The following is a 12,495-nucleotide window of genomic DNA, read 5'->3' as shown; positions in this document are numbered from 1 at the left end:
AATTAATACTCAAGAATTATACTTCTTTCCACAAAACTGTTTTTTTTTGTGTGTGTGTGGGGGAAGGGGGTCTTCTATCTTTTATGATTTCTTATTCCAAAAAGGAATTTGTCTAAGCCTACAAATAATTGTTTTCTTGGCTTTATTTTTATAATTCTTCTAAATCCTACTTTAAAGCAATTCAAAAATCCTTTAAAGGCTTCTCAAATTAAAAATTCAATTTGAATATATATAATATGCATATTTTTTTAAAATACTAACTCATGTTGAATAAAAGTTGTATACTTTCCCTTTTAACTGGGTTTTAAGAGAGTGTTACAAATTTAGTCTGACAACTAAAAGTCAGATTTTCCAAATTAACATTTACCTGAATCATCCAGTTACACTTCAACTAGAATGAAGAATCACAGAATTTAAAAATTATACAAAAGCCTTGGAGGGTATTTAGTTCAATATGACTATTTGGGTAAAAAAAGGAGCTGAAGAACAGAAAGTGTGAAACCTCTGAATTCTCATTGATCTTTGGCTTTACTAGAGTTGCCATATAATTTTCTATTCAACCCAGGACGCTTTCGATCAAGACAGAGCGCTGCTGAGAATTAGACTGGGCTAAAGGTATACGTGCCAGCTTGTCTGGACAAACTGTGACTTATGAATACCCTTACTATTATAGATAGTTAATCCATATATGATCTTTTAATGATAGCTTTTTTAAATGATAGTTTTTTAAATGGTAGTTTTGAAACCACTTTCTTGTAAGAATTAAGAACAATTGTCCATTAAAATTCAAAAGAAGTAAATGGTGTCAGATGTTAAATTTGTTTTGCAGAAAATAAATTTTTAAAAGAGAACAAATAAGATGTATTCCATGAATCTTTGGTGATTTATGTTAATGGAATTCAGAGCTAGGGTATACTGTGATGCCTCTGTAACAAAATATCCTCAGTTACAAACGAAGGTAAATATCTATGATAACATTTTCTGCACCTCTTTTCTTTAGTAAAGTTAACTTATAAAATCAATTATACAATGTCCCACATCCTGCTATTTACTTTAAAAGAAAATATTGTAATTAAATTGTTTCTTCAAAGAAGTAAGGTAAAAGATTTAAATAAAATTTGAAACTAAGTTGTAGATAACAGGTTCTCAGACAGATTGTCACTCTTATCCTATAAAGCACTTTTCCTTTGAAGTAAGACATAATAATTAATCCTAGAAGAAATGTTTGTCTGAAATTTTACAGGCTAGTCGCAAGAATAAATAAATGCTTTACCTATTCTAGCTTAAGTGACTTATTTACCTTTTATAAATAATGGAGCCATTACTGTCACTAACTCATAATCTCTGGATGTGAAAGATACACTTTACATCAGAATAAATGACTTTTGCATTGCAGTTTCGATTACACTGCCATCATGGCGTCAGAATTTCCCAGTGGAGCTTTAGTGAGTCTTGGTCAGTGCCGGAATGAATGAGTGAGTGGCACCTGGAAATACAGTGAAATTGACATATAAAATATTACTGGCTTATTCAAAGAAAAGTCTTTCCCATGGTTAGTTCTCAAATAACTGTTTACAAAATGACCTTCATCACTTCCCTGAAAATGCTTTGTTTTCTCATTTCTTTTCTGTTGAAACATTACAGTACTTCAGGTTCATTAGTTCTGAGATGGGTAAAAATAATATTTTCAAATAAGATACCTCTTCACTTACTTTCTTGTTCACTTATTATATAATATATACAGATAAAAGTGTGAAAAGGAAAGTTAAAAGAGAAGGTAGTTATGGGCCTCTAAGAAGTCTGTAAAGATAGTAAAAGACTTCCTTGCTGATTTTTTAAGGAAAATATTACTTACTTAAAAAGTTTCCACCATGAAAGACCTATACAATTTTAAGTAGACAAAGCTTTTTGAAAAACTCATGATAGAACAGATTATCAGTTTAAAAAGTTATTTAAAACTTTTATTATAAAGTTGTATATAGCACAATCCAATTAGCATTTATTGTACTGTGGCTAAAACCAGTGAGGAATTTATTTTGATCTACCAACGACTTCCTTAGTTACATCGAGGGAGAGATATACAGTGATTAAATTGCCCACAATGTCTGTAAAAATAGTCATAGACTTTTTATGCTCATATAATTGTGACTGATTTGCCCTCCCCTTCATTAAAAACTTAAAATTAGAGCAGAGACGCTATAATGATTAGTTGAAATCTCCACCTCTATTATTTTAAAAAATCTATTCCCAGTTTCAGTTCATATATATTATCCTTTATTTTACTGTTTCTTGTTATTTCTACCTCTTATTATTCTAGCCTTTTCCATAACTGTATCTAAAAATTTGAAAAACCTTGTCTTTTACATATCACAGCCATAAATAGCAAGCTTGACACATTTCTTCTGTTCTAGCTAGAGAAAATTCTTTTGAGGACTAAGATTTTATGATTCTTGTATGAAATGTTGGTACAATTGCCATGTTTGCCCAGAAGTATTATCCTCATCAAGTACTGAAGGAAAAATACGCAATTTTACTTTTCTCTGAATCGCTTCTCCCAGTAGGTTGCTGTGATGATCATAAACAGCAGAAACACCTGCTCATAAGGCTTTGGAAAGTGGGTATGAGAAGAAATTGACAGTAGTTTGTTGAAAGTGGAAGTATAATATTGAAACACTGTTTGCAACTTCTAACTGAGTCAGGTGTGGAGCGAGATGCCAATTCTATGTAAATCAGCCCTCAGGTCAGCAACTTAAAGACTTTTGTCCAGTGCAACCCCTTCTTGCCAGATTTTTTTTTTTTTTTTTTTTTTGCGGTACGCGGGCCTCTCACTGTTGTGGCCTCTCCCGTTCCGGAGCACAGGCTCCGGACGCGCAGGCTTAGCGGCCATGGCTCACGGGCCCAGCTGCCCCGCGGCACGTGGGATCTTCCCGGACCGGGGCATGAAACCGTGTCCCCTGCATCGGCAGGCGGACTCTCAACCACAGCGCCACCAGGGAAGTCCTCTCGCCAGATTTTTACAGATGAAAACAGAGAAGTAGAGTGAGAAAAGGACCAGATTTGGGTAAGGAGGGTTAGGTTATTAGGTTAGTTCTGATACTAAATAGTGGTATAAGCTTCTGTACGTAGACGTGGGGTATCCCCTGCCCTTTATAGCAGCACTAGGGTGGGGAGGTAGCACAGGCCGTCAGCTCATTTTTCTTTACGTGTTATTCTGTTGCTGCCTTCATGGAAAAGAAAATAAGTTTAGAATGAAGTTAACACTGAGTAAGCCTAAAACTGGAAAACTAGGTGGGACATTGTCTTCTATTTCAGATTATGGGTGTGCTATCACGATTCACACTATTAGCATACCTACTTTTAAGTTGGAATAAAATATCTCTGGCCTACAGCAAGGATTTACTGTATAGCACAGGGAACCATATTCAATGTCTTGTAATAACCTATAATGGAAAAGAATCTGAAAAAATATATATATATATATCTTTTTCAGAATATATATATATTCTTTTTCAAAAAAATATATATATATAACGGAATCACTTTGCTGTGCACCTGAAACTAACACAATATTGTAAATCAACTATAGTTCCATAAAAAAAATAATAAAATATCGCTGACCTTAGGTATAGAACACTGGCAGAGAGATTTCTAGGATGAATTTCAATTAGAAAATTCTATCTCTCCATTTATTTAACTATTTTAAGCCTTGTATATCCATGGGTGCAAGGAAAGCTGAGGATGTAGACCAGCGCTGTCCAATAGAAATATAATGTGATCCACATATTAATTTTAACTTTTCTAGTAGCCTTGTTAAAAGGAAAGTTTTTTAAAGGTGAAAATAATTTTAAAAACATATTTTTTAACCAAATGGATTCAAAAGATTATCATGTCAATATGTATTCAATATTTTTTAAATTATTCATGAAATATTTTCTGTGCTAAACGTTGAAATTTGGTGTGTATGTCACACTTAGAGCACATCTCAATATAGACTAGCCACATGCCAAGTGGTCAATAGCCACATGTGGTGGCTGGTTACCGTGTTGGTCAGCATAGCTGTAGACAGTGAGGGAAAGTATAGTTAGCTTGGCTGATGACTTGATTGGAGGTAAAGAAGGAACCAGCTCGATGGTGAAGTTAAAAGTCTATACTATAGGCGTGGAGGGTATTGCTGTTTTATTTTGTTTTCCTGGACTATCTAAAGTCCAAAGCAACTTATTTTGTATCACAGTCCCCAAACTGGACTAGATCCTGTGATTGTTTAGGGCAGGGACACCTAACCAGCCATTCATGGAACTCGACTTGGTTCTTCTGCAAGTCTGCAACGAAGTCTTCCTAGATTGTTTCCTTGGTCTTTCCTTTACCTAAAATGCAAGACCCAGAGAGAGGGATGGCAATGGCTTCCACCAAAAGCTCTTTCTTCACATTTAGCACTCCTCTTTATTTTTCTATCGTTCCCAGTATAGTGCTAAGTAAGGATCACAAGAGGTCTGAAAACTAAAAACTTACGTCTTCTCCCTTCCCAGGATTTCCCTGGTGGTCCAGCGGTGAAGACTCTGCACTCCCAATGCAGGGGGCCCGGGTTCCATCCCTGGTCAGGGAACTAGATCCCTCATGCTGCAACTGAAACCCAGAACAGACAAATAAATAAATAAATTTTTTTTTTTAAATCCCTTTAAAAAAAAAGCCTTCTCCCTTCCTATTTCAGGGGTAACTGTTTACCTATAATTTGATTATCCTCGCCACATTGTTTGAACGGTTTGGGTCGTGAGCTGATACTCTAAATCCAACTGGTCGTTGGCAGGTGCTGAGGAAGCAGCCCACTGTGCTGGTTTGAACACCCAGCCTCACGCTGCCTAGGGCGATTCTGTCTGATTCAAGGAAGAGTGGAGTTTTGCTGAAGCGTGGGTGAGAGACAGATGCTGAGGATCCTCGGAAAATACTGCTGCACCAGACATGAACCCTCAGTCACCCAGGCCAGAGTCACCCATCCAGGCTTCCAGGCTTCTCTTCTTACTTGACCTAGCCTCAGCCTAACAGACGGCTCTCATATTTGACCTTTTTTTTTTTTTGCGGTACGCGGGCCTCTCACTGCTGTGGCCTCTCCCGTTGCGGAGCACATGCCCCGGACGCACAGGCTCAGCGGCCATGGCTCACGGGCCCAGTTGCTCCGTGGCATGTGGGATCTTCCCAGACCGGGGCACGAACCCGCGTCCCCTGCGTCAGCAGGCGTACTCTCAACCACTGCGCCACCAGGGAAGCCCTGCCCTTTTTTAAACTAACCATAAATAAACCCTGACCTTGACCATCTCCAGACTTCTGCTTACCCTCTAACTTCCACCTGAGATTCTCTACTTTCAGTTCCCACCAGTTCTCTGCCTTCTCACATGATATCTGTCATTCCAGCCCTGCTTCAAATGACATCTCTCCCCTGGCTCTTCAGTACAGCTGACCGAGTGACTGCCATCCTGTCTTGATTGCAGAGCACCCTCACCTGCTGTCCTGGTGTTGTCCTCACTAGTTCCTCGACAGCACACGCCCAGCCATATTCATCTCAGAGTCTCTCGCTAAGTACCTTGCACACAGTAGGCATCCAATTTCATTAAAAAGGGTTCATTGGGCGTCCCTGGTGGCGCAGTGGTTGAGAGTCCGCCTGCCGATGCAGGGCACACAGGTTCATGCCCCGATCCGGGAGGATCCCACATGCCGCGGAGCGGCTGGGCCCGTGAGCCATGGCTGCTGAGCCTGCGCGTCCGGAGCCTGTGCTCCGCAACGGGAGAGGCCACAACAGTGAGAGGCCCGCGTACCGCAAAAAAAAAACAAAAAAAAAACAAAGCGTTCATTGAACCTGAGCTTTCTGTCTGTACCATAAGCTGTCTCTGGGATTTTCAGGTAGCAAGTTGTTTATTTTCACATAATATACAACTATATAGCATAGGCCTTTGGTAGTTTTTTACTGAAATTGTAGTTAAGCACTTAGTAAGTTTTACTTAATTTTTCCATTAACCCTTTTTTCTGTGTAATATCTACCTACCTGGTGAGTGTGTGTGTGTGTTTTCTCTATATATATCCATCTGAACAGATATCTATATATAGATATGTAGAGAGATATCTATTATCATATAAAGAGAGAAACTATACTATTATCATATAAAGAGAGAAACTGTATATATGCTATGTATATGTGAATATACATAGCATATATAGAGAATATACATATATACTATACCTGTATATATTTATATATATATTAAACATTACTTTCAGCAAATGGCTTTTATGTTCCTGTTTGTCATGATCTACCTATGTTAATAAAAACTATCTTGTACCAAGGCTGGACTTAATACACTAAATTAGAGTTAATTTTATAGAATAAAAGTGCTTAATTATGAAAGGAATAAGCTGTAAGTCTCCTTTAAACAGGAGATGTATCTAGTTCCTTTTTAATATGGTCAATTTTGGGGACTTCCCTGGCGGTCCAGTGGTTAAGACTCTGTGCTTCCACTGCAGGGGGCATGGGTTCGATACCTGGTCGGGGAACTAAGATTCCGCATGCTGTGTGGCGTGCCCCCCACCCAAAAAAATATAGTCAACTTTTAAAGCTTTTTTTTAGCTTAACTTCAGAAAAATTCAAAGTCATCTATGTGCATGCACCAATGTATTCTAAAAGTATGTGCTAAGTAGCCTAACTGTGCAACAATTAGAAACACAGTTCAAACTAATGTTAAACATTTCTTATATTTTCCTTGGTATATTTTTAAATGTTCAGTGTTTCCTTTTTTGCTTCTTTTCACTCCCACGTTATCTTTATCTCTATGACAGTGGAGTGCAGGCTAAAACCCAACAGGAGAGAGAACAATAGGTTCAACTCTCTTCAGCCTTGTAATGGGTGAGCTTTTTTTCCGTTTAAAACAAGAGAATTGAATGTTTAAAGTGTTTTCATTTTCTATCACTGCATTCCTTAGTTTAAAAGAGTGAAATAGAAAAGGAGGTGAGAAGTATATTTGTAATAGACAGAAAAGCAATTGCCTTTCTCAGTCTGTGAAAATGTTCCATTCCTTCCCACAGAACATATTCAATAAAACTTTCCCATCCGGCAGTCAGAAATTAAAGATCTTTTCAACTGATTACAATCTCATATCCTTAGAAAACTAAACTTTCCTTTCTCTGTTCATCTCTAGTTATTCTGCAGAGGGAGGGTTTTTCACATAGGATAACTAAACCAAGTCTTATCCTCAGTATTTTAAAAAATATATACCATTATTTAAATTCATGTGTATTCAAGTCACTGAATGAGGGTTGCTTGAATACTAGGAGAGTTGCTTGATCTTTGTTCAAAATTAAAGTTTACTGCAGTGATATTTATTTATGCATTTTCCCCCAAATAATAAATTAATTTGCATCAAATACTATGCTTTCCATTGGCTTGGGGGAATTTGATTTAGTGACTTGAGCCATTGACCTGGTAAAAAATCTATAGAAACATCTGGTGCTGTGAAATAAAAAACACTACTACAATGAACACTCATTTTCCCCTGATGCCTGTAGTAAACCATATTCATTACTGCTATGTTAAATGATTATATGTCTTGAGTTTTTCTCCACCACCACCCTCCACCCCCAGGAACTTTAGTAATGGATATATACCAACCCATACAGAATTCACTTGATTTATGACTATGTAGCAAAAGCTGTTTAACATTTAGTAAAAATGCAAAATTTTCTGGGGACCTTTAAAATATATAAATGTGTCTTGTCTTAGTTCTTGCTATGCCACCCATACACAAGAATTATTAAGTAGTTCTCTATGCATGCTTACTACCACGTGGGAGGTGTTATACAGCATACAGATAGGCTGAGTTCTTAAGAAAGTTGTTTGTTTGGTTTTTATCTTTGTGTCTGTGTTTAGATTGCCAATACCAGGTAGTGAAAAAAAAAATTGAATGGAAAAGGGATAGAAACATCCTTTGGGACTCCTTGAAATGGTAATACACACTGATATTGTATAGATGATAGTTGTCCCCTTTTATACTGTAGGTCTACTTTTGGTAGTGTGTCAGAAACAAGGTAAAGGTCATATGGCTTAAGCCTATTATGAACATAAATGGTAGGGAACAGTCCATCCCAGAAATTGGCAAATTAACCCCTGCCATGCTTTAATAATCTGCAGGACACCTTAAGATGAACAAAATGGATCAGTGACCTTATTTTCTTCCCTTACCATAAGTTTATGAGCTGGTACTCTGATTAATTTAGGTAAATTTCAGAGGAATTTCTTTTCTAAATAAAGCTTTGTCTCAATATACTACTTACTAAGATTGCATAAGCACTATAAACAAGAGATTACAGAGATCTCTAGCTTACATGGAAAAGTGGATACCTCTTAACATCCTTATAAATGAGTCTGGGGGTGAGGATGGAGAGGAAGGGTTTACAAGAATTTCTCAGATTATGAATCGTCTAAATGAATTAGATAATTAAGAGACTCTTCCTGAATATTTCTTAGACATACTTGAAAAAAATCTGACCAATGAGGATTATGCATGCCTTCAACTTAATTGATATATATTGAAAATTCTTTTTGCCTGAAAATCCAAATGGCATTTTTGAAAACCAAAGGATAACATTATATATTTTGAAAACCCCGTTTTGTAAAAAAAAAAAAAAAAAGACTTGGTTCCTGCCCCCAGAGAATCTTCGGTTTGTCCCACAGAGAAAAAGGAGAACGTGAACGTGGCTCTAGAAAGATCTCTTGATCCTTGGACAAAACTGAGGAAAAAAGTCTAACAAATGCATCGTTTTGCAGTAAATTAGATCAGATTTCCGCATCTCCACACTCAGTCTGTGAGCTGACAGTTCAGTAAAATGTTCCCTTGTAAGGTTCACCCTCTTAGGGAAAGGCGCAATAATTCATCATTAGGATTTCAGAGTCCAGGTGTAGATGGAAACTGATGGAGCCCTCCAGCGAGGCAGGGAAAGTGCGTGGAAGAAGAAAATTTTATCTGAAGCCTAATTCCCTGGTTACAGCAGAGAATAATTAAGATAATATTGCTTCAAGAGTCCTTTAATGATTAAAAATCACATATGCAGAATCCATAAATTGGAGGGCAACAAATTGGAAGGCTGTAACGTCAGAGGACTGTTTTGTGCACATTGTAGTGGAAAGTACACTCGTGGCAGCAAGCTGTACGGGCAGCCACCAGAGACCAGGACCATTCCAAGGACTTTGTTTAGATGCAACAAATCATTTGTCTGTTATTAACCCAGAGCTTGTAATTATGCAGATTGCCATAGATTTTCCTGGGCCTGGAAGTGAGATTGAGGGTTGTTCGCAGTATAGCAGGCAGCTCAGGGCTGGCCATGCATTACTGAACTTGCCACATTTATCATGTTGACTGATGGCAGCAGAAGCAGGTCTCAGGTCCCAGTGGTTAATGTAGTGGGTAATTAACTGTCATTTGCCTAGTAATAGGCTGATGATCAATGGTTTGTGTGGAAACAAATTCTAATCAGGTAGCTGATAAATGCTCAGCTAGCGAGAGCAATTGAAATTGGGGGAAACTATGTCCAGAATTTCAAAATGGCATTGTGTGTGTGTGTATGTGTATGTTTATTAGATATAAGCAAACTGAGTCATTCTTAAAAACTGCTCTCTCTCATCCTAACCACATTTTATATGCACAAGTGCATCTATATGCATGGAGTATAGAACTTCTAAGATTTCCTTATTTCTCAAAAATAATAAACAGGAGCACAGAAGAAACAAACGGCCCACATAAGTGATGGGACTCCTGATCATTCGCAGAAAAGTAAATGTGAAGTGTTAGAAGGCACGAGAAAATTCTGCTGACAAAAGAATAGGATGAAAGCTTTCGTTTGTGGTGGTTTCATTTGTAATGATGCAGGAGGAAATGGGAGATAGTACATTTTCAATGAAGTTCTTTTTACAGAAAAGTTATTTCCCAAAGTAGGGGCTGTAAACTGAGAACACACAGGTTATTAGAGTTACATTTGTTAAAATAAGACTATTAAAACGTTTTTAAAATTCTTTCAGGAAAAGAAGTGCCTAATGATTTTGAATTTAGTCTTCTAACATATAAACCTTTTGCTTACTTTTATCAAGAGCCCAGATTATGCTAGCAAACTGTTTAAAAGCATCTACAGTTTGTACCCTCAAGGTGCTTACGTTCTTTAAGAGACCATCTAACGAAAGCACAATCATAAACATTTATTACACGTTTTGCCAGGCACTTAGAATGTCCTCACAACTCTTCCTGACAATTGTCATGAGCCTGGCAAGAGGAAGTAGTTATAAACTTGAAAATGAATATGCATGCCTTAAGCAAAGATCTATCTTTGGAGAATATAGAAAGTGATAAGTAGAGAAACTTCAGCACATTTGTATGTAATCCTTAAATTCAATAAAATGAAAGGCTAAGATTTTTTAAAGTACATTTTTATAACTAAAATGAGTTTTCTCCATAGCACCTTTGAATTCATTAGTTTAGAACTGCTTTTAATTTGGTCTTTCCCATGAGAGCCATTATATTTTTCTCCTGTCAGCCTGATGCTGGAGAAAAAAGAAAACTGGCAGATGTGGTGTTTTTCATCTAGTTTGCTTCCTAGTTAAAAAATGCATTAACTTGTATGCACGGAATATTATTTATAATAACTCTTCACCACCATTAGCAACTTTAAAGAAACTTGGTTTAAATATTGCCAGTGCAAATGGATAAAATATTTTATTTCCTTCCATTATGAAGCTATAGAGACATTTTATTTTGTACTGTTTTTTAGGTCATTACAATAACTATTTTCAGGAATCCACAGCAAATAGGACTTTTTGAAATACCTTTTTTCCAGTGGCTCTTACGGTATATTCTATTTCAATTCCTGGTCTAGCTATATATAGTTTACAGCCTCATTTATTTTAATGTGCTACCCAAATAACATAATCATAGCTATAACTATGGTATAGGGCCATGAGGTACATGCACCTCTAATGTTTTTTGACTATTTAAATGGCTGGTTCATAAATGTTCTTTTAATAATAATGGCAAAGCTTTTAGTAACTAGGTATCAGAAAATAGTGAGTCATTCAAATGGGTTTCTTTTCCAACTAAAGTGTTTAATATGTGGCACTGAGATCAAAGTTACATTGCTTTTATATTTTAACAAGTAGAAGATTTTTGCTGTGAATTCACCCCTTTTGACTTCTGTTTGTGTGCAGTTATGTAAGCTTCCTAATGTATTTGTCTTTTCCTTTTCCTCTCAAACGAGATGTGATTTTCATCAAGGAAGGTCAACTGAGTATGTATCACCAAAGACTATTTATGTATACACCTAGGATAAAACTCACTTGTGTACATCATAAGGCATTGCGTATTGATAGCCTTATAGGGTGTTACTAGCGTCTTCTCTGGTTACCAAATCAGATTTCCCTGGAAGAGTTTGACAAAAGTGTTTATTGTTCTAGGCTCTTCGGTGTAACGGGAAACTGTGCTGCTTGTAGCAAGCTCATCCCTGCCTTTGAGATGGTGATGCGCGCCAAGGACAACGTTTACCACCTCGACTGCTTTGCGTGTCAGCTTTGTAATCAGAGGTAAGCAGATTTCATTCTGCAAAAAACAGTAAATCTCTCTTTGCTGGCTATGTATTTAATAGGCAGGAATTATTTTAGTACACTTTACTTAAAGCAACTTATCTCAGCATTTTTGTTTCCTGCAACCATTCATTCAGGGCCAGAAACATATCACTGAGAAGGAGAAGGGTCGCAAGACTACCCTTCTACCCCAAAGAACTGCATCATAGAGCAGGATGTGATAGGAAATGAACAGTAAGATATATGAAAACTTTATAGAAGACTTTCTCTTCTTATTCATTCTTTATAGTTTTTCTGTCTTTTAAAAAGCAAGTTTAAAGTATGTTTACTTTTAGTACTACTTCTGTGAGCAAACAAATTTACACTGAGGAAAATACACAGGAATTTGTGGCAGGCAGTGTGTATTCATCTTATTTTTCATACTTACAGTTGCCCTATCTCTTGATTTCTTACCTTGAGTTTTAACCTTGTTATATGTGTACTTTTCAAGTTGCTTCAAATCTCTTTGGGAGCAAGGTTGGATACACTTATCAGCATCAGAGAGGCAGCATTGGACGATGGAGAGAGTATTGCACAGGGAATCTAGAAACGTGAATTCCAGTCTGGACTCTCCCTAACAAGATGTGTGAGCATAAACCAGCTATTTTAGTTCTCTGGACCTCAGTTTTCTCCTTTATAACATAAGGGAGCTGGATTAGTCAATTTCAGAGAACTCTCTCATCTCAAAGTATTATGACTTCCTTCCATTTTTCCAAAGTAAAAATAATAACTTTTAATTCTAGTGTGAGCTATATACTACCATACCAGTTTTATGTAAGAAATGCAGAGGATGTTAGAATATTAAAATATACATATCATTAAAATACATTTCAAAAATTATTGCACTTGATGGA

The 12,495-nt window shown here is 36.8% G+C and overlaps 1 protein-coding gene across 1 annotated transcript in view; it reads left to right on the top strand.

The window, feature by feature from the left end:
* Positions 1 to 12,495, top strand: part of LMO3 (LIM domain only 3) — a 60,765-nt gene that overhangs the window by 35,773 nt on the left and 12,497 nt on the right. Inside the window, exon 4 of the mRNA XM_089920355.1 lies at positions 11,477 to 11,602. Coding sequence (XP_089776481.1) covers positions 11,477 to 11,602 — 126 coding nt within the window. The remainder of the gene's footprint in view (positions 1 to 11,476; positions 11,603 to 12,495) is intronic.

This window comes from Delphinapterus leucas, chromosome 11 (assembly GCF_059928025.1).
Source record: "Delphinapterus leucas isolate spDelLeu-1000000601 "Yukka" chromosome 11, BTC_Dleu_Yukka2, whole genome shotgun sequence".
NCBI classification, from domain to species: Eukaryota; Metazoa; Chordata; class Mammalia; order Artiodactyla; family Monodontidae; genus Delphinapterus; species Delphinapterus leucas.
This window is presented reverse-complemented; position numbering and strand designations above follow the sequence as displayed.